Source organism: Vicia villosa, unplaced genomic scaffold, assembly GCF_029867415.1.
Source record: "Vicia villosa cultivar HV-30 ecotype Madison, WI unplaced genomic scaffold, Vvil1.0 ctg.000044F_1_1, whole genome shotgun sequence".
Classification (NCBI taxonomy): domain Eukaryota; kingdom Viridiplantae; phylum Streptophyta; class Magnoliopsida; order Fabales; family Fabaceae; genus Vicia; species Vicia villosa.
Genome location: NW_026704976.1, coordinates 158,488 through 186,363, shown reverse-complemented (window position 1 = coordinate 186,363; position 27,876 = coordinate 158,488). Strand labels below are relative to the sequence as shown.

Genomic DNA, 27,876 nt, shown 5'->3' with positions numbered 1-27,876 from the left:
TGCATCGTCCAAATAGTAAACTATTATTTTCAAAAGACTAATAATTATTATTTTTTAACAATAGTATAAAATATAGTAATAATTAAAGTAATAAAAACTGAAACTATATTTTTAAACTTAATAATAAGTTTGTTAAAAACAAAATAGTGTGGAGTAGTTTTTTTTAAACAACATTTAAAAAAAAAGTTATTATATGTTTATTATATTTTATTAAAAAAATTTAGTATTTTGTTTAAAAAATAAATGTTTATTATAGTGTGAAGTAGTATTTTGTTAAAAAAATGTTTATATATATATATATATATATATATATATATATATATATATATATATATATATATATATATATATATATATATATATATATATATATATATATATATATATATATATATATATATATATATATATATATATATATATATATATACTTTCAAAATAATTATAAAATTTATTTATAGTTGATATTAATTATAGTTACTAAAAAGATAATGATTGGATATATGTGCAGTATCGAACATTATTATCGGTATTATCGTAGTTGGCTGTACGATAGATTGGAATCAAGAAGACGTGCACTTAAACCAATTTTATAGCAGGAGTTAATGGGTTTATCACGTGGGCGTTTGCTCTGAAATGTTACCGAAGCGAAGGAGGAGTTAGGTGTCCTTGTCTTAAATGTGGATGTAGACCTATAATTAGTGACCCAGAGTAAGTGGTCAGTCATTTGCATAGAAAGAGTTTCATGGAAAATTATTGGTTTTGGACGTTTAATGGTGAAAAACTGCCGAGTAATGTACCAGAGACTAGCCATACGCATGCTTCAAGTGGTCAACCGCCTATGGAATATGAGGAAAGACCGCTTATGAAATATGAGGAAAACTTTAATTTGATCGGTGATATAGTTGAGGATGCTTTTGGTGTGAATGTGACCTATGATCAACCTGAAGATTTTGATGGGGAAGAGTTGTCGAATGAGGAAGCACAAAGATTTTATCAGTTGTTGAATGAGATGAATACACCATTGTTTGAGGGATCGTCTGAATCAAAGTTATCAATGTGTGTGCGATTATTGGCCGCCAAGTCAAATTGGAATGTTTCGGATCAGTGTTTGGAATTCTTCGTAAAAATGATGTAGGAGTAAACTGCAGCGAAAGACAACTTGCCTACAACTTTTTATGATGCAAAGAATTTGGTGTCGAAGTTAGGTTTAAGAGTAAGAAATATTGATTGTTGCATTAATGGTTGGATTTTGTTTTATGATAGTGAGTTTGGTACGCAAGATGGAATGTTGGAGGAATGTAAGTTTTAAATGAGTCCAAGATATAAAGTTTGCAGTAGAGCCATTAACAGTAATCAAGCTTGTATAGCAGTAAAGTCCATGTTTTATCTTCCGATAATACCAAGGTTAAAAAGAATGTTTGCTTCAATGCATAATGCAAGTCAAATGACATGGCATCATACAAACAAAACAAGTCCAGGCACTACGCGACATCCATCCGATGGCGAAGCATGGAAGCACTTTGATCGAATACATCCTGATTTTGCCGCAGAACCTAGAAATGCCAGGCTTGGATTATGCTCAAATGGTTTTGCTATATATGTCCAAGCGTCGGGAAGTGTGTATTCTTGTTGGCAAGTTATTGTAACCTCTTACAACCTCTCTCCTTAGGTGTGCATGACAAAACCATACATGTTTTTGTCGTGCGTCATTCCAGGACCTTTGAGTCCAAAATTCAGAATTGATGTGTGCTTATAACCTTTAATCGATGATGTAAAAAGGTTGTGGACTGGATAATGGACTTATGATATATCCCGTAAACAGAAATTTACTATGCGAGCTGTTTTGATGAGGACTATTAACGACTTTCCAGCATATGGCATGTTGTCTGGTTGGGCTACACATGGAAAAATGGGTTGTTCACATTGTATGAGATACACCAAGGCGTTTACGTTGGATAAAGGGGGGAAAAGCTCGTGGTTTGATTGTCACCGCAGATTCCTACCAAAAAATTCATCCATATAGAAGAAACAAGACAAATTTCAAAAAAGATGAACGAGTAACGTATTTGCCTCCGCTTCGATTGTCACCGGGTGCTATATGGGACCAAGTTTATAAACTACCAAAATTCACAGATACTGGAAAGGCATGTAGAATTGAAGGATATGAGGTCAAACACAATTGGACAAAAAGAAGTATATTTTGGGACCTCCCGTATTGGAAAGATAATTTGTTACGCCATAATCTTGATGTTATGAATATTGAGAAGAATTTTTTTGATGATGTATTAAACACAATGATGGATGTTAAATACAAAACAAATGATAATCAGAAGGCTAGACAAGACATGGAAATTTGGTGTAATCGAAAAGAGCTGGAGTTGAAGCCTCAACCGAATGGAAAATTATTAAAACTGAAAGCCTGTTTCAGTCTGACCTTCTAAGAAGCTAAAGCGGTTTGTCTATGGTTAAAAGATTTGAGAATTCCCGATGCATATTCTTCAAATTTAGCAAGGTGTGCCGACCTTAACACTAGGATGTTGCATGGTATGAAAAGTCATAATTGCCATGTTTTTAAGGAACAATTGCTACCAATTGCGTTCGGTTCTCTACCCAAACATGTGCCTTAATGGGATCAAGATAGTTATGAATGAGATCAGGGTAGGTATCCTCAACAATTGCCTTAATGGGATCGGAAAAGTTTGAAATTAAAAACTCATCTGGAATACAAATATCAGCATAACCATCATTCGGCTCACACACGGTCCCATCCCTAATATTTAAAATCCACTCTGAAAATCTCCTAATGTCATTGGTAGTAGAAGTAGTTTCACCAGATTGTAAGCGCATGTTCTTTGTAAGCTTCAAGACCTTACAGTGATCCCAAATATAAGAAGAATTGATTGTTGCATGGATAATATCAGATCTAGTACCTCTTGGTATAATAGGGATAATTTGTCTGAAGTCACCACCAAACACAACAACCTTACCTCCAAATATTTTATGAGATGCATGTGGCATTCCACTCATAATATCTTTCAAGGATTTATCAAGAGACTCAAAGCAAAATTTTGTAGCCATAGGAGCTTCATCCCATATGATAAGATCTGTCATCTTTAGAAGCTCAGCAAGATCATCTTTTTTGTTAATGTTACAAATAGAAGTTTCTAAAGTAGAGACAGAAATCTTAAACCTAGAATGAGCTGTTCTTCCACCTGGTAGCAACAAACTTGCAATCCCACTTGAGGCAACAGGCAAGACAATTTTTTTCTGAGACCTAAGTGCGGCTGATAAAGTGTTCCACATAAAGGTCTTACCAGTTCCACCGTAGCCATATAAAAAAACACCCCACCTCGTTGCTTTTGTACGACAACCATTATTTCCTCATAAATGGTTCTTTGCTCATCTACAAAATTGAGAAGTTTGGGATAAAACATTAAAACAATATCAATGCACATTATTTTAAATTAGTGTGAAAGTATATTATTACCTGTAAGAGAAGAGTACAAATTAGCAAAAATTTGTTGATGTTCAACAACATTGTATTGACGCTCATCATAAAGAAGCCTATTTCCTATAAAGGAAACCACAAAATCTTTTGGATATGGCATTGGCTTGAAATCTTTCAAACTTTTATTATTGTTTTGTAACAGTGTTTCAATAGTCATTAACGTAAGTTCTTTTAGCTCCCCGCCAGTTAGTGTCAAACCTACGATCAAAAGGTCGTAATAAAAATGTAGTTATTGTGTAACCAACATTCAAATATGTGTAGCATAAATAATAAATATAGGTACTTATTTTTTAACCCAAATACTATAGAAGGCAGAGGAATGAAACTGGTCGTATGATGTCATTTGTTTTTGTATCGACAGAATTTCACCCACAAGTTACTGGTGATAAATATACTTTTCAATTAACTACATATTACCCAGCCTGATTTCAACATGGTATATTTAATACATTATAATAGGTACCTATGCTACCTTATTTGCATTGAATTGGCGCCTAAGTGATATTCAGACATAAATGATCCATTCATTAAAAGTTGTATCAAAAGCAATTATCATTTCATATGCAGAATATGCCCAGTAATCATTTTCATTGTTTGAATGTACGAATTTCTTAATGGCTGAATGCAATGTTAATGAATCGGTTTTTCTACCGGCTGGAACGTAATAATTTAACATCAGCTATTATATTGTCAGGTTAGGTAGTAATATAATTGAAGTGGTTTTTCATAGGTAGTAAAAAAGTTAAAATTTAGCCACAACAGATTTGTCTTAGATTTTATGAAATAAGTGGTTTTTCATAGGTAGTTAAAAAGTTGAAATTTAGCCACAATAGATTTGTCTTGGATTTTATGAAATTAATAGAACGACAATGTCAACATAAATGAACGATCGCACTTTGCAAGTTGGAAACAGAATTATTACAAGAAGTAAAGATGAAATACCTTGATCTCCTGCCAATAATCGTTGATCATAAAGAATGCCATCTGATAAATACTTCCAAGTCAATCTCCACACATGTTCCGGTCTATTCATGGATGACGACAACAACATTGTAACAAATAACTTGCGTAAAAATAAACCAGAACCCCAAACATGTGCCTCTTTTATTGCCTCAACAAACTCTCTATCATCTTGTAGAAATCCCATCGCAAAGCATGATCCTCTAAAAGTTTTATGTTGTTTACCATCAACCATTTTGATGTCATCATAACATAAAGGGCCTTTTTTTACCGTGAGCATCATCCTTAAATAAAACAATTCTCCTGTGCTTTGAGGAACCCAAATAAGTCGACCAATGGTATACCCTCGTTTCCTTGGTTTCCAACTTCGGCTTCTTTTATGATAAACAAATTTAGAAACAAAGTCACCGAAAGTTAGTAATCTAGCTTCTTCGTATGTTTTGTTAGCCTCAGACCAAGATGTAAACATTGACTCGGTTACACTTGGTTTGAGTAAAACATCACCAACTTGCTCATAGTCTTTGTAGTAAACGGAGTTTTCACCTTCCATGTGAAAGTACAATCTCTCTACGGCTGGTTTTTGACCGTGTATAGAATAAGGAAATATCCTCCAACATGGCTCACTCGGGGAGATGTATCGACAATCCAAATATTGCTTGATCTCGTCGATGTTGTTTTTGTCAGAACCGTGTATGACAGCAGAAATTCGATCAGAACCTTTGTTTATGTATTAGAAAAGGTATTTAATAGAAGTACTTTGATTGCACCATTCCATGTTGATGTGGGAATCGTACTTCAACAATAAACTTGGGTTGTGAGGAACAACATGACCACTATGAAAGATGACCCCGTTTTTATCAATTGTGTGACCGCTGTTTCGTCTCCTATAAATAGGATATCCATCTTGGTCCACTATAATTGTTGGTTGAAATTTTTTGGGGAAGTACTTGGAGCATTTCCTATCTTTCATGCAAGGTGAGTTAACATTTTCCAAACCACAAGGACCATGAACCATATGAGATTTTACCAAATTGTACAACCTAGGTTGTGTCAAGGGATCGGGCACTTCAGCACTAATTATCTTGTTAATGTCTTCGGGTCTTGGATATTTGTTTAAAGGATGCAAAAAAATCAGAACACGGGCATGTGGCAATCCTCTCTTTTGAAACTCAATGGTGTACATATCTAGCATTCATAGATATAAGAAAATTGGCATAGTATTGTAGTAGCAGTAGTACAACAAAGTAAAAGAGAAGTGAAAGAATAAACTCACAAGCAAGAACTTTTCCTAGTACACCTTTCTTGGTTAAATCAGTTAGCAATTTATCAAACTTGATTTTGAAAATTCTTGAAATGATGTCCGGCCGATCTTGTGGTTTCAAATGAAGAGGACCAAGTACTCTTTGAATCTCAGGCCAATTTGGGTTGCAGGTAAATGTAATAAACAAATCAGGAAACCCAACTTTACTACAAATAGCCATCCCATCATAGTACAATTGATTCATAAACCTACGACCACCGATAAAGGATGATGGCAAAACAACTCTTTTTCCTATGCTTGACCCAATATTTTGACTGTGATCACCTTCTTCGTTAAGAGACTTATACTTGAAGACCCTAAGTTTTGGTTGATTTTTTCTAAGCCTTTCTAACTTTTTCGATTCTAGCATTGTGTAACCATCGCACAAAAATTGTTGGAACAACCTCCGTGAAGATAACAAAGTCTTAGCCTTACATAAACTGGTTTGAATGCGAAATGCAAGCCATTCTCTAATGGTAAGCCTATTTCTTATGCTGTTTTCATAGCTGGGCAAGTCTCCATGAGCTACATCAGGCCTATAACCGTCCTCACCGTACGGAAAAATCAAAGGATATTGAAAAGCCATGTAACTTGCATGAAGATCATTGATTCTCTGAAGTTGTCCTCCTTTTGTTTGCATTATGATATCCCTCATTTCTGCTGTGTCAATATCACCGACTACCAAGGCTGCAACTTCCGAAACAGTCGGTTTATTATATACTCTCCCATATGTGGATCTGTCGGAAATTAGTCTCAACTTCAAGTTTTGATTTTCACCATTATCCAACCATTTCCTTGCCATTTGAAAATTTTTAGCATGGGGATTGCATTCATACAGCATATTAGATAATTGTTGAACAACCATTTCATCAATGATTTTTGAGTTCCTGTCATGGCATAAATATGGAAATTAAAGGTACTGACATGAAGCTTTAAAACATAAGGTATAAAGGATTATATGATTAGTAATTCATTGAATGGTGAATTTCTTTTACCTTAATCCTTGCATTCTATTAGTGACCTCATTCTCCGTGTCATATATATATAGTTGAGCAAACTTAGGCTTTTGACCTTCAGGAGGTAACAAACTCCCAATTCGATGACATGTTTGACCTTGTATCCTTATAGTTGGAGGCCCGCGTCCATTGTTAAAACGATTGTCCAACTTTGCTCTCGGCGAATTAAAGGCAAACATCATATTGTAAACTCGGATCTGATGTTGGAACTTCCTGCTGTCTAAGATATTGTTATTGAACAAAAGTCTTGCAAGTATATCTGGAGGTTGTTCTAGCAATGGAAGTTCTTCTTTACCATTCCCACAACAAAGCATAAACTTCGGATTGGCTGCATGAGAACTTTTGTGCATCCTTTCTTGATACCACATTATTTCTTTACAATAACGGCATTCAATGAGAGGGTCACCAACGTCGTAATAATCTACATAAGAAATAAGTGTGTCAAACATTGGCTAGATTTTTATAAAAGATAAGACATGAATCATACAGTTGAAGGTATTGCCTAGATGCGACATACCTTCAGAAGTTCCGCCAGAGTTGTCATGAATTGTAAAAGGTGCTGCAATATCTTCTGACTCGGACCATTCGTCATCTTTGGATAAATATGCTATTATAAAAAGTAAACCAACTTTAATTAAGAAGATGCCCAAGGTGGTTGAGACTGTTGCATTTAATTGACCAACGCACTAATATTTTGCTCATAATGCAAAGCACAAAGCATTAAACTTACTTGCGAATGGGTCATATTCACTATCATCTTCATAGTCGCTGTTAAAATCCAAATTGACAGTCGGCGTAAAAATAGGACACGACAGCTCAGATCTGTGGCTGGGAATATGGGTGGATTATGAGACAGGTGTAGAAACATGAGTGACAGGTTGTTTCTTGCTCTGTGGGACTTGCATATTATGGACAGGCGGTGGCCTGACATCCCTAAAAGAAATTATGTTATTAACAGTACTTGAATTGCTGCTGATATATTTTGTTATGCTGTATTATAGTCTGCTATACTACATTTATCATTGTAATCTATGACCATGTACCTATTTTGTGAGGGTGAATCGGCTGTGCCATTATCAGTGGCTGTTTGTTGTTTATTCGTTTGGATAGAAAACTTTATGCTCAAGTTGATAGCCAGGTTGGGAACTCCAAGTTGTTTCCGAGGCCATGCCCTACCTAGTTTGGTGATGGTTGGACATCTGCATTTTCAAAATAACGCAAATAGGAGGAAACCTTTGCTCAAAACTACAATATTGTTATGTTTAGATGTGTTCATTAGCTTTTATAAGAAACTAAGTTAACTGGATATATAAACTATTTAACAACTATATTGAACATCAAGAATGATCAAAGATTTAGAAATTGGATTTGTCATACTGCAGTTGAGTTACGGCATCCAACAGATAGTTTGTCTCGTTGGGGTGTGTTACAGCTGAAGTTGATTGTTCTTTTACATCCAATCCTACTATGTGAGATAGCACGGAGTTGATTCCATAATTTCCGCGTTGAACTGTGACACCTTGAGTCCTTGGGTTAACACAATAAAACAATGGGTTTTCATTTAACAATTATAAAGAGCACATGGGCAATAAATGACGCAATCAAATAAGCTATTATAAATGCAAAAAAAAAACATTTTTTAAAAGTATGTACCTAGTTTCATTCTTTGATTTGAATGCCCTTTTAGTATTCGCTGTCCCAATATGATTTGTTTCGATAGGCAAGTTTCTGCTCAAATTAAATGCTATATTTGGAACTCCCAAGTGGTTTCTAGGGCTGCCCCGGGCAGGCTTGTTAGTCACAAGTCTTCTGTTGACAATATTACATGAAAGTAGCAGTTAATTTCATCAAATATACAAACTGACAATGTGTATCATAGATTAAGATTTTTGAAGGGTGTTTGATCCTATGCAGCTTATATATAGCACAAACCAGCCACACGGATAGACACCAAAAGTATGAACATTACAAAAGCAAAGTATTTCCAAAATTGTAATTATTCAAACATGATAAATATTTGAATTTTTCTGAAACATACTCAGATATAGGTTCTGCAGAGGCTCGTATATTTGTCTCGCACGCGTTTGCTGCAGGCTGCATTGGAAGTGTATTCGTTTCAACATGTTGGGATACATTAACAACACGGTTACGGCCTGAGTTTCCATGAGATGTTTCGAAGGTCGATGTATTAGATGAACTTCAAAAGTTAAAGACGGTGTTGTACTTAAGGGGTGACCGGTCTTTGGTAGGTTCCAATGTTGACTGCGTAAAGGTTTCACTTGAAATTAAAGTTGCATCTGCGGTAAACTTTGACAGTAAATTGGTTCCTAATGACTCTAAGTGGGCGGTCCTCAAATTTGTTTTAAAACCATATCTTGATGGGCTAGGTTCTGAACCGGCAAAAACTCGACTTTTAAAAATAGCCTCATTGTGAGGTTGTGACTGAAAATTCTGGTTTCGAAATGATTGAGTCAGGTCGGACAATGGTTGTCTCGGTGTCAAGTAGGTTGGAGAATTATGCGAGGTCTCCAAACTTATCGGTTGGTGAGGATTATGTTTCGTTCGTTTTGAACGATTTTCTTTCAAAACTAAGGATCTTTTGGCTCTTGCTTTTGTCACTGGATCAATATTGTCATCACGTTCCATTTTATGTATATAGTAATTCCCTACATAATATTTAGAAAAAAAATCTATTGTAAGTTTATACACCAAGTAACTTAGCAAAAACATCATGGTGCCATTAATTATATAGGTCAATTTGACATAAATATAATGAATACAGATATAAGGACAATAACTTTTTATTTTTCAACTAATTAATGGTACAACTTCAATATGAATACATATGTATTAGATTTAAAATGCCAACCAACCAAGTTGCTGCATCATAAATTAGAAATGTAACTTATTGTCTGTAACTTTTGAGGTAGTTGCTGCATCATAAATGAGTGCAACCAACCAAGTTCTATCTATATATGGATTATATCCTTATGTCTATAAAAAAATTGTCTATTAAAAACACTTGCCATAGTTTTGTTTTAACTACTTCTTGATCATAAACTAAATCTCAAAAAAGGCTTCAGTTTTGTATAGCTAGGTTGGTTCGAAGTATTCTAACTTTGTTTCTATAGTTTATTCAGGATAGAGTTTCATCATATGACATTGCAGACCTTAAAATACAGCACAAAATTTCAGGATAGAGTTTGACCAACCAAACTTGGTTCAACTACGATTCTACATTGCTACAATTTCAACACATATGATTCTAGAGAGAAGATGCTCACCTATTTGCAGTAGTTATATTGTTAACAGCAATAAATAAGGTGTTGTTGATGTAAAGATAACCATCTCCTATCAGTTTTCTATCCAAGGCAAGTATAAGGATGTGTTATTTATTTTAGTGTTATATTTAGTTGTAGGACTTCCAAGTGAACATAAGGAAATTGATAATTTATAATTAGTCATTTATTTTTAGTAACTTATTGATAATTATTGATAACATTTAGTAATTACATGGTTGGTCAAAGCTGTGATAATAGGCGAAAAGTCGAATAGGTGAAAGTTTCCATCACTTTTAGTTAGAAAATCAAGCCAAGTAATTGTGGTCATACAGAATCAATTTCCATATTCAGAGTCTTTTTCACAACTGAACTAAAAAATGCTGGTATACCTAAAGAGATGGCAAGTTTTTGGCATGTTTTTTAGAACTACGTTACTAAAAATTGCAAGTCTCATTCAAGCTTTGTCAAACATTAGTTCATATCAAAGTATTTCGTATTTGTCTAAGTCTACATGTGGAAATAGACTGGCAGCCATTAAATTACAGCAGTCTGCTCCATCCCCAAAAATTGTCAAGATGTTGCGCAAAAGGACATCTCCCAGCCGGTTATCCTTAGGCATCTGACATACTAAGTATATCATAGTTGTACTTTATGCAAAGGTATATAATAAAAGCTGAACAAATGAATAAAATAAATACTATCAAAGTACCTGTTCATATATTGAGTTTGACATGCTATGTAAAGTGTAAGTTGTACTTTATGAAAGGGTACATCAGGCAGATAGGTTCCAGCAATAATATTAGGGGCTTACCGTGGACTTCTAACCTTAGCATTTAAGGCTGATGGGACTTTGTACTATAATTCAGCAAAGATGAAGGAAAAAGCCAAAATCATATTCTGCTCCGCAGTTCTGTAGCAGGGATGTCAAGAGAATAGGCATTAGCACATATGTAGTTTCCAAAGGGCAATACAAATATCTATTACACAAAGGTAGTTTCACATGGAAAATAATATGATATATAACAAAAAAATTGTTTGACAATTTTGAAGATTCAAAAGTTTCAATAAGGATGTTCCCTCCTTGAAAGCTGCACTTGATGAATGAAATATCTTCTGTAACATTGCTTGAAAAATCTACTATTATAAACACATTATTGCTGAACGAAAAGCAAGAATGCATTGCTATAAATATTCATTGATGGTAGTAAGAATCTTGTTTATCTATTTGGAAAATCACTTGTGCAATTTGAATTCTGATGAAGAGTGAAAAAGTTGAGAAAAATATTGCAAGAAGTTATTCAGCTTCTGAGCTAATCAATGTTTTTTTTATGAAGAGTGAAAAAATTGAGAAAAATATTGCAAAAGAGGTTGAGGTTATCCAACTTCTGGCTATTTGGCAGACAAAATCTAAATATATAATGCAGACAAAATGATGAATTTATCCATGTTATTTAGCATGGCTATTTGAAACATAAAAAACAACTTGAACCATATATATAATGTAGTAAAGTTTAAAGAAGGAAGATGGACATAAATATTAAGATAGGTCTAAATATTAAGATTAGGATTTAAAGTACGGCTGAAATGGAATACAACATTCATCAGCACACAATTCAACATACAAAATACATATTACTTGAATAGTTTCCTTACAAAGAAGGTGTCAAATAAAAAGTTGCATCCAAAAAGAAATGACATATGAATGAGGCCCACCAAACTACTCCTTCTTTATATGCTTAGTCTTCCTTCCAGGCTTGGCTTTAGTAGCAGATTGTTTAGTGGTAAGTTCTTCAGCTAGCATGAGATCACTAACAGTGGTTGATGTAGCAACCCTCTTGGCAGGAGTGGAGCTAGAGCTCGCAGTAGGGCTCCCAGCATGGTTTGCATCCAAGGATACCTGTGCAGATTGTTCAAGTTCTTCAGATTGTGTTTCCTAGTAATAAGATTGCTAAAAAATTAACTTCCATGGATATTATAATAAAGAACTAAGACATGTAATGTAGATTGTATTTGAAATGACATATAGTAGCTTGGATAGGATGATCACTATGATTTTTGCTTTCAATTTCCATAACAGCAGCATTTGAAGTTATCTTTAAAAAAAAAAGCGCTAACATCAATCTTAAATCAATTTTATAGTGAAACCAATTGTTTTATGTTGTTTAACATTAAAGTCCTATAAACTGATGTAATACCTCATTAGGGCAGAGGTAGTTGTCAAACTTGTTGAAAAGGTTCTCCTCGTTGAGTATTGCGACAATAGAGAATTGCTCGTAGGACGATTGATATTTGATACGGAAGACCAATTCCTTATTCAACAACACAACAAGGTGAACAGGCCAAATCTTAGGGTTGTCTTCTTCTCCAGCCTATGCAGCACAATACATCATATATTAGAAATCAGAATTTAAGCAACAAAATATATTAGAAATCAGAATATAAGCAACAAAGTATATTGGGAGTTCTAACTAACCTCCTTCATAATTTGTCTTAACTCCTTGGCATTCAATTTCGTGTAAGGGATAACGTCCTTGTCCCAAAACACAAAGGTACCTTTGTGGTTATCATACTCAAGCTCAAGTTCAATTTTGAATCTATAATAAAATGAGCATGTCAAAATTTAGAGGGTCATGAAATCATGGGTAGAATTTTAGATTGATTGTTGAACTTTGAATTAAGTTGGGCTCACTTGGTTATGGGTTCGACATTGGTAATTCCGCATGGACATTCAAAATTTTCACCTTGTGACTTGTTAGATTGTTTGCAGCCAGGGCATGACTCAAAATACCAGCCAAACTTGGAAGCTTTGAAAGTTTTGGTTCTGCCAATGGTGGTTGTGAAACAATCCTATTGCATAGAATAATATACATATAAGCATTGAGTATGACATGTCGGTTATATTGTATGGAAAATACTCGCAAGGATATTGATATGAGTTGTACCTTTCTTAATTCATAGATTGCACTGATACTTTTGACTTCATTGAGGCTGGTCCAATTTTTGTTAGCAGATTAAAGGGATGATTCACAAGTTAATGACAGCGAAAGCGCAGGTACATTGGACAATTCATTTTCTCCAAAGCTTAAAGGGCAATGATTAACATAAAACTTGTATTGATAGGGTATTAATAGTAGTAATAATAATGGGAATGTTTATAGATCATACCTTGCTTTGAATTCATCAATCTGAGGATGGTCCAAGTTCAATAGAAGTCTAGAGTCATTCCATGCATTTGAGAGACTTGGTGCTCCAGAAACTGTAGAAGATAGGATGTATTATTATAATGAAACAGAACAATCTATAACTAATCATATATCAATGGCAGACATGGAGCAAGATAGAAACCTGTGTTTATTTTGCACCATGCATGTGTCAAAACAATAACAGTAGGACCAACCATCTTGCCATGGGTATTATAGTTCATAAACTGTTTGCAGTAATCACCCCGTAACGCAACCTCAATCATGTTTCCTTCAATATCACGTAAAGCGATATTGACGCAAGACTTCCTACCACCACCACCCATTTGCATCTTAAGCACATCCTGTAAAACGCCAATGACATCTGCAAAAGGTACTACATTGAGAGTTTATCGAAAAGCAATGTTCAAACATGCGGTGTACCATATCAGGTTTGCCATCCCTAAGTTTAATGCATATTTTACTGAAAACAACATTAGTAAAATAGATACTTACCATATAACATGTCAGGTTTGTAGCTTCCACTGAGAAACTTTTCAATAGGGTGAAAGTTGTACTTGTGAGTCGGTATTTCTGGAATCGCCACATTTTACATGGTTGTCCCTCCATTGAATAAAAGTTTGAGTGGGTTAGCACAGACTTTGAATGGTCTATCATTCAGAACATCCTCTCCATTATAAAGGTAATAGGTTTCATGCTCTGTGACTTGATCAATCCAATCTTTGAAGTCTCGGCTCCTAGTCGTGACATGAATTCGATCACCCTGTGGAATGTTTCAATGTATCAATTAACAAAAATCAGAAATTGCCAAAACTGTGTTAATGATAGGAGTGATCTTGACATATGCATCACCAAATATACCTAAAAAACAGACTTACACAAGCAAAGAATGAAACTAAAGAGAACTACATAGGTCATAACATTCACAAAATCAGGCAGTGTGTGATAATGTTAGAACTAAAAAAACATAAATACACAACAAATAATGAAACAAAAACAGAAAGCTCAAAAACTGAGATAATGTTAGAACTAAAAAAACAGAAATACACAATCAAATAATGAAACAAAAACAGAAAGGACCAAAAACTGAGATAATGTTAGAACTGACAAAACAAAAATAGTTCTACAAATAATGAAACAAACACATAAATACATAAGTCATAGAATGTAACAAAATCAGGCATACAGGGAAACTAATTTTTTATATGTTTGCATCACAAAAAAGTTAGCACAAAGTGAATCACCACAAAGTTCGCTAGAAAAGGTAAAGTTTCAAAAAAATCAAACCTTTCCATCTTGAATGATAAGCTCAAGGTGTTGTTGTCCTGCTTTTTCCGTAACAACCCACAAATCAACAACCCTTATCAACATCTTCCATATGTGGTTTCCCTGGGCCAGATCCTTGATGAATATTGGAGCCCTTGACATTGTTCTTGGCTGAAACTGTGTAACAAATGTAAGCTATATAAGTTGGTGCATCTCTAAAACAGTCATAAAAAAGAGAACCTTGAGAAATAAATGTAGTTAATGCAAGCTATTAATAGAAAAATATTTCGAAACTGAAATATAAACACAAACTATTAAAACCAAGTATTATTGCGGATGAATAGCAACAAAATCATGGAACCAAAAAGTACTTTTTGGAATGAAGGAGATATGGAAGGAGATAGGGAAGGATTCAAAGAACACAGTCTAGTATTTTCGTGAGGAAGAAACCTGAATGGAAGGAGAGAAAGGGAGAATAGCCAAGGTTGAGAATGGAGAGAGAAGTTGTAGACTCGTTGAATGTTGTTGATTGTTGGATATAGTGCACTCTTTCTGTTTCGAAAATGAGTGTATTGGGAGGAGGGAAAAGTGAGTTTTGAGATTTTGACCAATGAATGTCGAGCAGATGTCATGTAATTGGGACAACATAGTAGTACATACAATGGTTCATTTAGGTAGTTACAAAAATATCCATGTAGTAAGACCAACCAATTTTTTTAGTACAGAAGACAACATGACATCAAAAGGGCCTATTTGGGATTTCCAGGACAAAATAGTAGGAAAGGAGAATTAATTAGAAAGTTACTATTTTACCCTTTTGTTAGTGTAAAAAAAAGCCACAAAGGGCAAAATAGTGAGTTTGATCAATTCTTTACTAATGGTAAGATAGTAGATTATACATATTCTGCATAGTCCACCCCTACTTGAAGGCCTATTCGTAGCAATGGTATTCCAGTTATGTGTTTGGTTATGAAACTTTAAATTATTTTATTTAGAAGGATTGTTTTGCAGCTAAAAAGACCTTATAACCGGAATGAAAAGGTACGCGCGCGCGTGTGTGTAGCTAAGCACTGATATATGTTTTCCTTTACTGAGATCAATGTTACCGTACCAATTTTACTTTTATTTGGCTTCTAATTGATTTATTTATTGTCATCTGTAGGCTCAATTACTTGCTGTTGTTAAGTTTGTACCACATATGGTGAATCAGCAGGTGGAAATTTTTTATAGGCGGCATGTATACATGGGAGGAGTTTTATTGAAATTTTTTTTTCAATAACCATTTTTTTAAAACAAATTTCAAAAATAACCAAGTTTTCAAATTAATTATGCAAATGACTAATTTTTACTAATTTTAACACATTGTCGCCAGGGGGTGACGACAATAACACTTGCTAACTGTATTCGCCAGTGAGCCTGGCGACAACGTTCATTTTATGGGTCAAGTCGCCACCCCCTGGCGACAACACCCCATTCCCTTCTTTTTTTTCAATTTTTTTAATTAATTTTTTATCTTATTATGTTTTACTATTTTGTGCATTATATTTAGTGACTTGAATTTGTGAATTTTTTTTCAATAACCAATTTTTTAAAAAATTTTTCTAAAATAACCAATGTTTCAAAATAATTACACAAATGACCACTTTTTACTTATTTTAACACGTTGTCGCTAGGGGGCGGCGACAACAACACACACCCAATGAAGGCGCCAGTGGGCATGTTGTTCGTCATCAACAACGAGATCAATAACCAGTGACTGCATATTTTGCGACGGAACAATTTGCTCCAACACTATGTACAAATCCAGATAATCAAAATCATAATACTCATGGTTAAGGAACATCTTTTTAACCTCTATGTCAGTTTGTATCTGTGATTGATAAAACCTGACCGAGTTGTTAGGTTGAACATATGGTTGTTGGTAAAAAAATTGAGAGACTGTTTCTCTAATTTTGGACTCGATTTTCTATTTTAGATACGAACAACATGCCGAACATGTCGTCGAAGAAGAAACTGAAGTAGAAGATGTGTTTGATGAGTTGGTGAACCGTGATTCTGAAGATGAAGAACAAGTTCTAGTACCCAATGCGCATGCATATTCACCTCCAACGCACTTCACAACACTTAATTTGGGGGAGGATGAGCCATCGTCTGATATGTTCTACAACCCATATATGAGGTCAGACGAGGAGTTAAAAAAGGGTGACACATTCCGTTCAAAGGAAGATTGTATGCTAGCAATAAAAATCCGGCACTTTGCAAACTGTGTTGATTTCAGTGTTGATCGCTCAAATCCAGAAAGATGCACTATTTTATGCAGAAACCCGGATTGTGGATACAGGCTTAAGGCATCATTTAAGAAGAAAGTTAATGCTTGGGTGATAGGTTCCATTTCTCAAGCCCACACTTGCGTTAACACAAATATGGCGCAAGATCATCGGAAACTAAGTCATGACATGATATGTCATACCATAATACCTCTATTAGATGCTGACCCGTCACTGAAGGTGAAGACAATTATCTCCCATTGCATTTTTATGCTCAAATATAGACCATCATACAAAAAGGCTTGGTTATCAAAGGAGAAGGCAATTAAAATGGTCTACGGCAACTGGGAGGAATCCTACAAACAACTTCCTCGCTACTTGGCTGCACTTCAATTATATTCACTTGGGACAATTACTATATTGGAGACACTTGCGGAACAATCCCAAGACGGAACCCCTCTCGAAGGTAATGGAATCTTCCATAGACGTTTTTTGGCGTTTCGACCATGCATCATCGGATTTGGTTTTTGCAAGCCGATTATTCAAATTGATGGAACCTGGTTGTATGGTAAATACAAAGGAACGTTATTGATGGCGGTCGCACAAGATGGAAATAACAAAATTTTTCCAATAGTCTTTGCTCTGGTAGAAGGAGAAACAGCTGCTGCTTGGAGTTTCTTTCTCAAGAAGCTCCGACTAAAGTTTCTCCACAACCTTATCTTTGTTTGATTTCGGACAGGCACGCTTCTATTGACAGCGCATACAACAATCTGGCAAATGGTTGGCACAACCCCCCGTCTAGGCAGGTCTACTACATTAGGCATATCGCACAAAATTTTATGCGAGAGATCAAAGATAAAATTTGGAAGAACCATTTGGTGAACGCGGGGTATGCCTTAAAACAACCTGGATTTCAATACTACCACCGTGAAATAGCCTTGTCAAATCCAGATGTGGGGAGGTGGATTGACAACATTGATAGAGCGAGATGGACTAGGTCATACGACGATGGGGCGAGGTGGGGCCACATGACTACAAATCTTGTGGAATCAATGAACGACGTTATCAACGGAATACGAAACCTACCTGTAACGGCTTTGGTGAGTGCAACATATTTTAGGATGGCAACTTTGTTCGCCACAAAAGGTAAGCGGTGGAATTCAATGTTACAGACACAACAGGTATACAGCAATGTCTGCATGAAATATGTGCAACAGGAATCTTCCAAGGGAAACACTCATCGAGTTATAGAGTTCGACTGTCATGGCCATACCTTCAGTGTCAAAGAAACAATTGACCACAACCAGGGGCTGCCACGACAATAGTATAGGGTCTCAAACCCAGATCGTTGGTGCGACTGTGGCCAATTTCAAGCGTGTCGCGTGCCTTGCTCCCATGTCATTGCAGCATGTTCAGATAGTCACTTTGATGCATTATCATTGGTATCACCCATTTACAAGGTATCAACGTTGCTCAACGTATACGACAATTACTTTCCGATGGTAGCGATGGAGACATATTGGCATGTGTACGACGGGGAAACAGTTTGGCACAACAAATTAATGTGCCGGAATAAAAGCGGTAGACCAAACAGCAAGCGTATTAGAACCGAAATGGACGCCGCTGAAAAAATGCAAAGGAATTGTAGTATATGTTGTGAGGTCGGACATAATAAGAACAAGTGTCCCAATCGTGGATCTAGTTCTACAACATAGTTGTTAGGTTCAATGTTATTTGTAAATTATTTTACCAATGAAATGGACTTTTTTTTTTATTACTCAGATGAGTTACAACATACATTAAAAACAACATAAACAATAACTCGAAATAAAATTTCAACTAAAAGCAACAATTAAAAAAAAAAAAACAATGACTAAAACAATAACATAATGACTAAAACAACAACACAACCAATATACTGTCTCTCCGGTCATAAGCGAGACCCTTGTTCTAAGCCTATGGATCCTTTTGATTTCTTCCCTGGGACTGTACTCCCCCTCTAACTGTGACATCAAAGTCCTCTTCAGGTTGTTGAAGGTATGGATGTTCCAAAACGTAACCCACATATGGGGTTTGACCGGAGAGGAAATAACATGCCCATAACTTCTACGATATTCTAGTGCCGGCACGAGACGGCTGGATGATGTTCGGTGCCATGAGTCCGGCCTTATGCGAGACATGAACAATAATGTGTAGGGAAAATGAGAAAATTTGTGGAGAAATTAATTAATTTTGATGGAGGAAAGGGCTGCTATTTATAGGCAAACAAAAATTCTCAAATTAATGTTGTCGCCACCCAAGGAGGCGACTTGGGCCCACACATGAAGGTAAAAAAAATTAATTAAAATAGCTGAAGAAAAAAAAAAGGAATGGGGGTGTTGTCGCTAGGGGGTGGCGACTTGGCCCAAAAAATGAACGTTGTCGTCAGGCCCACTGGCGCCTTCATTGAGTGTGTGTTGTTGTCGCTATCCCCCTAGCGACAACGTGTTAAAATAAGTAAAAAGTGGTCATTTGTGTAATTATTTTGAAAACTTGACTATTTTAGAAATTTTTTAAAAAAAATTGGTTATTGAAAAAAAAATTCAGTTTTATAACTACATTGAGAATAATAATACATGAATACATAGAAGAGAGAGGCTATTGGAATTTTATACTTGAGTTTTGATTTGAGACTATGAATAATTGTTTTATTAATTCTCCATTCCACGATGATAAGTAGCATGTTATTATTACCTATTATAATTCTTTAATTTGTTTTTGTCACAAGTGAATGTTATGTTTTGTTGGTTATTTAATCCCTTTTATATGAGTTATTCTATATTTTTTTATAATTAAAAAAAATAAAAGTAAAACTTATGAGTTATACTACTGGTTTTTTTCTTTAATATTTTGAACTATAGTCCAAATTGACATAAATACAACATTAAACTTAATTCTTTTATATCATTCTCTTTTTAAACTTTTAAGTAAAATTATATTTCTACTAATTTTAATTTTTGATATATATATATATATTTGTCTAATTTATCAAACTTTAAAATCCTTTTATTATTACAACTATATCAATTCTAAAAAAAAACATTTTTTTTTATTTTTTACAATTGTTTTTTTTTACAAATTATGTGTTTAATACCTTTTTTTAAGATAGAAGTTCTTAAAAATTTATACAATTATCTTGCCGTCTATTTTTTTCCAATAATTTTTTGATATTTTTTAATTTGTTTGAATTTTCATGACAAACTGGTGGCATGTATGCGGTCCACACCAGAACCCGTGCAGACGCACGGGTAACCATACAAAAATTTGCACAAACACACATGTTATTTTATGTTTTTTACATCTCTTTTTTATCATTATATTTTTGGGCTTCAGAACATACATTCAATTGCCTATTACTCTTATTTAGTAAGTGGAATCTAAATAATATTTAATACATTATTTTTTTATTAATATTCAACCATATTCGGTAAATAAATACTATTTTTAATTTTTTTTATCAATTTAATAGTTTTTTTTAAACAACATAACTTCTATATTTCAATTTCATATTAAAAAAACTTTTTCAATTTTTTTATTTTAATATTATATATATATATATATATATATATATATATATATATATATATATATATATATATTATATATATATATATATATATATATATATATATAATATATATATATATATATATATATAATATATATATATATATATATATATATAATATATATATATATATATATATATATATATAATATATATATATATATATAATATATATATATATATAATATATATATATATATATATATATATATATATATATATATATATATATATATATATATATATAATATATATATATATATATATATATATATATATATATATATATATATATATATATATCTGATAAACCCGTTCCAACCCACACCAGAACTCGTGCGGACGCACGGGTTTCCCACTAGTATCCCTTAAAAAAACAAGGACCTAATATGTGGAAAATAACATGTTATAACTTTTTAAGCTATATCGTATTATAAATATTGAGGTTGCGAGGTGAGATGTTGCGAGGTGAGATGGAAACTGAAACAGTTCGTGCATTCATATTATAAATATTCAGTTTTTCCTTAGAACATAAATTTATATAGTGAAGGTAAACGATGAAACTATTATAAACTCTTTAAACATCACGAAAAGAACAGGAAAGACATAAACTTAATAAGATTGCAACAGAGAATAGAAGTTATATATGATTGTAGTGTTTTAATGTTATGGTTAGTCAAAAAAAAAATTTATGGAAGTAATTACGCAATCAAATAAATCATAATCAAAAGCCTTTTTGAACTATAAACATCATACCTTATATTTTAATCAAAGAAATCATAATTGATATAATTGTAAATGGTTGAGTCTGGTCAAAATAATCAGAAGCCATTGTCTTAAAAACATCTACAGTTTGAAATCTTCAACACTTGCACTAAAAGGGAAAAAGTAATTACATGTTAGTGAATGTGTAAATATTGAAAAAGAAAATCAGTCTTTCTATATGAAGGAGAAAGAGAAGAGCATAGATGAAAGTTTACCTTTATAAATGAAGAAGTGAATTATGCAGAAAAGCAAGTGGGAGAGCTTAGATCTAGAATCAATTATTTAGCTTATTTTGTTGTGCTCCTTCCTTCGGTCACTCACATTATTTAATATATGGTTGGTGAGAGTGTATTTACTTTGGCCAGTGGTTGGTGCTGTTTGGATTTATTTAAAGTGATGGAATCTCTCAGTTACTTTATGGTTCCCTTTTCCCTATTCATTCTGTGTTGATACAGTGAAATATATTGGCAGACATATCTGTGTTGATAAAGTGATGGAATCTCTCGCCTCCTTCACTAAAAGTTTCACCTCTTTCAAAAAATTTGATATGTTTATAATCCCTGTAAAATTATTAAAAATTACTTTTAGTCTTTATAAAAAAGTTGATTTTTAGTTCCTATAAAATTAGTTTTGCACTCACTTTTAAACCCTCTACAAGGACTAAAAGAGAGTGAATAAATAATTTTATAGAGAATAAAAGTAAATTTTTTTTATAGTGACTAAAAACAAAAATTGAGATATTTATAAGAACCAAAAACTTTTTTAATCCAAAAATTTATTTACTCCTTCATTTATAAAGGTAAACTTTCATTTATTTTCGAGAGCAACGATGGCACGGGACGCGACTGGCGAGAACACAATTCAGTAAAAATTAGTAACAAATTCGTGCATACGCACGGGTTTTGGTCTGATATGCGCATTTATTTACATGATATATTTATTTTAAATGGAAGGTTAAAAAAATATTTTAATCAATAATAAAAATTTTCATATATAAAAATATTTAAATCAATAATAGATTTTTCCCGTATATTATTTTTGGATCATAAATATCATCTTTCGTATATATAATATTTAGATTAATAATAGATTTTTTCCCGTATATAAATATTATTTATGTTTAGGTATCATTAACAAAAATATCAGAATCAATAGTAAATTTTCGTATACAAAAATATTTAAATCAATAATAGATTTTTTTTCGCATACCATTTTTTAATAAAAAAATTTTGGATCACATATATCATTTTTCTCATATAAAAATATTTAGATCAATAATAAATTTTTTTCCGTATAGGAATATTATTTTTATTCATGTATTGTTTACAAAAATATTTGAATTAATAGTAAATTTTCGTATATAAAAATATTTATATCAATAATATATATTTTCCGTATATCATTTTTTTAAAAAAAAATTTGGATAATAAATACCATTTTTCTGTATAAAAAATCATAATCCATATAATTAAAAATATATTTAGAGAGATGAAAAACAAAATTGCTATAATTAGAAGACTAAAAACATGTTTAATTTTGTAAAGATGTTTATAGTGTAAGAAAATATAAAATTGATAGGCAATGAGGTGATTTGTAAAAAGAAACAAAGTTTGATATCAATTTTATTAAATATTTTAGATTGGACTTCTTAGAAGATGATGACACTCCTACAAAAATTATAAAATAATTATGAGCCTTACATACAAATTAGTTTGTACTATATATTATCATAAATTTTAAAATCTGTTTCTAGTTAACAACTTACCAATTTTGCAATAAATTATAAATATTGATCAAACTTCTAAAATAAAATATAAAACATCTAAATGTTGAGTATATAATTGATAAAATAAAAATATTTTTACCATATTTTTGTTAAATAAAAATATATTCTATAGTTATAAAATAAAAAGATAAAAATAGATGTATAAAATACAAATTAATATCTTATATATATATATATATATATATATATATATATATATATATATATATATATATATATATATATATAAAGATTATGAAATATGATATTAATAAAATTTAATTATAAATAATAGTAGTATGGTACAAATAAAAAATAATGTAAAATAATATGTTCAGTTAGGTTTTAAATAAATGCACAATGGCCGTCACTATGCCAAATTTGTCTTTTAGCAGCACCCCTACGAAAGCGCTTTTAGGAAAAAGCGCTGGTATAGGTTTCGCTAAAAACAAAATAAAAAAACACGCAAAAAAAGCGCTCTTATAGGGGGGTTACGAAAGCGTTTTCAAAAAGCGCCCTTATAGGGGGGGGGGGGGGGGGGTTACGAAAGCGCTTCTCAAAAGCGCTCTTATAGGGGGGTTATGAAAGCGCTGCTATAGGGGGTGGTGTACAAGAGCGCTTTTACCCTAAAAAGCGCTGGTATAGCCATGGGTACTAAGACGCTTTTCAAAAGCGCTTTCATAGCTGTTTCATAATTAAAAATTTTAAAATCAAAATTATTCTAATGCGTTTCATAATCCCTAATCCTCTTTCTCTGCCATCGCTCGCTGCCCAGAATCTGCAAACTCAACCTCAAAACCTCAAAACTCCATCGCTGAAGAAGACGAAGACGAAGAACTGAACGTCATCCTCAAAACTGCAACACTTAACCTCCATAAAAATACCCTCCACAACCCACGCCCAGAAGACGAAGACGAAGAAGAACTCGAGAACGCTGAAGAAGTAAAGCTGGAGAAGAATCGCTGAAGAAGAGAAGACGAAGGAGGTACACGATTTAAAGGTTCTTCCATTTTCAAGTTGTCTTCATTTACGATTGTATCAGTACTGTGTAACCTGTATGCTCTGATTCTGAATGATTGTTGGGATATTTCTGTTTTTGACATTTGATGAAACTTTGAGTTATTTAGGGATTGACTGGGATTAGGGTTTATAGTTCTCGAATGATTGTTGCGGTATTTCTGTTTTTGACATTTGAAAGATTGAACATTGTTGAGAGAAATCCCGAGTGAGAATCCATGATGAGAGAAAGCAATCGAGAGAGATGGTCTTTGCAAATTGTTGTTATTCATATTGATGCTCATATTGATGTTGAACACTAATTGTTGTTCATATTGATGTTGAACACTAATTGTTGTTATTCATATTGATGTTCATATCGAGAATCCATGATGAGAGAAAGCAATCGAGAGAAATCGAGTGAGAATCCATTTGAAAGATTTGAAAGATTGAACATTGTAGAATTGCGTTGATATTCATATTGATGTTGAACACTAATTGTGTTTTTGTTTAGCTTACTTAACAATAAAACCATGATTTACTATTGTTGTTGTGGCTGCCCTAATATACTAATAGCATGATAAAACCATGAGTTAATTCTTGTTTTGCCCACTTTTGAACTTAACACAATCTACTAGTTCTTGCTCTGATAGTGACACTAACTCACCCGTTGTTATTTGGTGGATACTCTCCATTGCAGCCACAGCTGAAAATGGCCAACAACTACCTATTTTCACAAGTTCACGTAACAAAAAAAAATCAGAACAAAAAACAATATAAAATTTAATTTAGGTTATCATGAAGAAAAGAAGTAATAATATAAATTTAGTCATATCTCACTCGCCATATCTAGTTGTGGAAATATATTAGTTAATGTTATACGTCATGACTTTAAAATATAATTCCTAGAGTTGATCAGGGCCGTCTTAAGTTTTTAAAAGTTCTGTATTGGTTAGTCTAAGTTCAATCCTGACAAAATTATTATATTATGAGGTCTTATTTAAAATCAATTATTCTGTGAAAAATTTGATGTCCTGTGTCGTAATTCATTTTGCACATCAAAGTCGGCCATGTGTATCTGGTAACAATTATATGATTATTATTTTTTATGATAAGAGACATATTTGGTTTATTACACATACCACAAGTGCCTTGATTTTATTTTATAATCTTCAATTAAGTTTTTTATTTTATATTTTTCAGGAATATCTTTGCTAGATAGGGGTTACTTGTGCAGAGTGAAAGTTTGATCGTTTTCAAGAATCTTACATTGTGTGGGTCTAGAAGTTGCTTACTACTATACAGGTAATTAATTGTTCTCTCTCGCCAAAGTAATATGTTGCGTTTTATTGCTTCGGATTCATTCCGTGTATCCTTTGTGTTTTGACAGAAACGCATTATACCGTTATGTGCCTAAATAATTAGTTGTTTTTGTTTAGCTTAATTAAGACATAAGTGATTGATTCTAAACTGTGTTAATGTTTTAATGTATTGAAGTTTTAACATGACTGATAGATTCTAAACTGTTTTAATATTGTTTTAATAGATAGATATAAGAGAGGTTTATGTTATAATATATTTGTGGTAGACTAGAGAGGTTGCATGTTAAATCTAATAGTTCTGTAACATAATTTTTCCCTACCAGCCTGTGGCTTATTTTCTCTGATTCCAGACTAAAAACAGAACAAAACACTAACAATTGAACTTCCATGTCCCTTTGTGTCATTCTCATTGGTGTAGTGTAATACTCATTATTCCGACATGTGGAATATTCTCTGATTTTTAAGTGATGAACTTACTAACTTTGTAACTTTTAGATTATATTAAGTAATACTCATTATTCCGACATGTGGAATATTCTTGATGTCAATTTCGTTAATCGTTAAGTGATGAACTTACTAACTTTGTGAATTGAATTCGCTATAGGAGTTACTTGTGAAGAGTGAAAGTTTGATCGTTTTTGTTTAGCTTAATTAAGACATGGATAAGACATGGATGAATTCAAACCGATTATCGAAAAAGTACGAGAAAGGGGTATAGGAATTCGTTAAGTTTGCGGTTGCGCACTCCAAAGACCCGATTCGAATGGCGTGTCCTTGCATGGGTTGCTGTTATGGGGATAAGGTTGACGGGAATCAGTTGGCATCACATTTACTATGGTTTGGAATTGATAGAAGCTATACAGTTTGGAGTTTGCATGGTGAGAAAAGTAATGAGAATGTTGAGTCGAGGTGTAATACGAAGTATGCTTCAAACGACGATTGCACAGACACATATGATTGTGATCGAGTCGAAGAGATTGCAGAAGCGCTTGAAGAAGATCTTGAGGATTGTCCCAAAATGTTCGAGAGGTTGGTAAGCGATGCAGAGAAACCGTTGTATGATGGTTGTTCAAAATTCACAAGATTGTCTGTGGTGTTAAAGTTGTACAACTTAAAGGCGGACAATGGATGGTCGGATAAAAGTTTCACAGAGTTATTAGCCTTTATGAAAGATATGCTACCAGAGGATAATGTTCTTCCCAATCGAACGTATGAAGCCAAAAAGATGTTGTCCTCTATTGGCATGAGCTATGATAAGATACATGCATGTCCAAACGATTGCGTTTTGTTTCGAAACGAGTATGCAACGTTGAATGAGTGTCCTAAATGCGGTGCCCCTCGATATAAGAAAAAGTTGTCTCCGGCCAAAGTCTTATGGTATTTTCCTATAATTCCGAGATTTAGACGCATGTATCGTAGTGAAACCGATTCAAGACACTTGACTTGGCATGCAGATGAAAGAATTATTGATGGAAAGTTGCGACATCCGGCAGACTCACCACAGTGGATGAAAGTTAATAGTGAATATCCTGAATTTGGAAAAGAAGCAAGAAACCTTCGCTTGTCATTGTCTACTGATGGAATGAACCCGCATGGTATTCAAAGTATCTCGCATAGCACATGGCCTGTGATTCTTATGATTTATAACCTACCTCCGTGGCTATGTATGAAGCGTAAGTACATGATGTTATTTATGCTAATTTCTGGGCCTAAACAACCAGGGAATGACATAGACGTATACTTGGCACCCTCAATCGAAGATTTAAAGTTTTTGTGGGAGAATGGTGTGGAGGTTTACGATGGGTATAGGAAAGAAAGTTTCAACTTGAGGGCGATGTTGTTTGGAACAATTAATGATTTTCCAGCATACGGAAATCTATCCGGGTACAACAATAAAGGTCAAAAAACGTGTCCTGTTTGTGAAGATGAAACCGATACGACACGATTGGATCTTTGTCAGAAGAATGTCTTTCTCGGCCAACGTAGATTCTTAAATTCTAATCATCACTATCGTGGGTGGAGAAAAGCATACAATGGAAAGGCCGAACAACGTACAACCCCGCCTTTTTTGACAGGTGATCAAATTTTTGAAAAGGTGAAAGATGTGAGCACTCAGTTTGGCAAGCCTTTTGCACATTCACTTGTCAAGGGTGGGTGGAAGAAGAAGTCAATTTTTTTTGAACTTCCATATTGGAAGTCATTGTACGTAAGACATTTCCTGGATGTTATGCATATTGAAAAGAAACCTCACTTCCAGTACATGTGTTGTGGAAGGAAGCTCGTGTGGGCAAGAATCGAGCTGTCGATCCCGATGTTCAAAGAGTTTATGCTGAATGTGTAAGTATAACACTGTGTCTTTAATTAAATCAAATGTTTTTTTAATATATAATTGATTTTTTATCTCCACTAATAATTATTGAAATGTAAATGAATTATAGGAGACCTTGTCGCAATCAGTATCCACCGGTGAGGACCAGGATGATAGGAGCGTACTTAGTAGAGCACTAGATGCTCCTGAGTATCCCGGTCGGGTGAGGGGTAAAGGCCATGGTGTGACTCCAACCTCTTTTTACAAGCATTCTAGGAGAATAAATCCTACCAATGAAGAAGTGTTGCAAAA

General features: G+C 33.5%; 2 protein-coding genes across 4 annotated transcripts; both read right to left on the bottom strand.

Annotated features, from left to right (window-relative positions):
- Positions 1-2,574: 2,574 nt before the first annotated feature.
- LOC131622824 (uncharacterized) lies at positions 2,575-9,433 on the bottom strand. The gene is made up of 13 exons (XM_058893857.1): positions 9,024-9,433; positions 8,441-8,596; positions 8,165-8,314; positions 7,831-7,986; positions 7,518-7,615; positions 7,305-7,394; positions 6,767-7,208; positions 5,745-6,658; positions 5,279-5,656; positions 4,454-5,188; positions 3,491-3,709; positions 3,353-3,406; positions 2,575-3,287 (listed from the first exon to the last, which is right to left on the bottom strand). Exons 1-13 carry the CDS (start codon positions 9,431-9,433, stop codon positions 2,575-2,577), a joined length of 4,515 nt encoding a protein of 1,504 aa, XP_058749840.1.
- A 2,142-nt stretch (positions 9,434-11,575) lies between these two features.
- Positions 11,576-21,543, bottom strand: LOC131622800 (uncharacterized). 3 transcript variants are annotated; one of them, XM_058893832.1, is made up of 11 exons: positions 21,389-21,543; positions 21,165-21,282; positions 14,556-14,705; positions 13,764-14,031; positions 13,414-13,632; positions 13,234-13,324; positions 13,011-13,056; positions 12,758-12,915; positions 12,542-12,662; positions 12,264-12,437; positions 11,576-12,001 (listed from the first exon to the last, which is right to left on the bottom strand). In XM_058893832.1, the coding sequence occupies exons 4-11, from the start codon at positions 13,771-13,773 to the stop codon at positions 11,786-11,788; spliced, it is 1,035 nt and encodes a 344-aa protein (XP_058749815.1). In that variant the 5' UTR covers positions 13,774-14,031; positions 14,556-14,705; positions 21,165-21,282; positions 21,389-21,543; the 3' UTR covers positions 11,576-11,785. The 3 variants fall into 3 exon arrangements, with proteins under 3 accessions (XP_058749815.1, XP_058749814.1, XP_058749816.1); XM_058893831.1 differs by having other exon boundaries at positions 14,556-14,711; positions 21,389-21,542; XM_058893833.1 differs by having other exon boundaries at positions 11,576-11,965; positions 14,556-14,711; positions 21,389-21,540.
- Between the last annotated feature and the right edge of the window lie 6,333 nt (positions 21,544-27,876).

Excerpts from the sequence above, each read along its gene's own strand:
- LOC131622824 (XM_058893857.1), bottom strand. The coding sequence starts at position 9,433 with ATGGAACGTGATGACAATATTGATCCAGTGACAAAAGCAAGAGCCAAA. Across the intron at positions 8,315-8,440 it reads AAATCAAAGAATGAAACTAG|GACTCAAGGTGTCACAGTTC; the intron begins GTACATACTTTT and ends TGTTAACCCAAG. Across the intron at positions 7,987-8,164 it reads GATGCCGTAACTCAACTGCA|ATGTCCAACCATCACCAAAC; the intron begins GTATGACAAATC and ends TTGAAAATGCAG.
- LOC131622800 (XM_058893832.1), bottom strand. Across the intron at positions 13,325-13,413 it reads ATGGTGCAAAATAAACACAG|TTTCTGGAGCACCAAGTCTC; the intron begins GTTTCTATCTTG and ends TATCTTCTACAG. Across the intron at positions 12,916-13,010 it reads CAATCTATGAATTAAGAAAG|GATTGTTTCACAACCACCAT; the intron begins GTACAACTCATA and ends TCTATGCAATAG.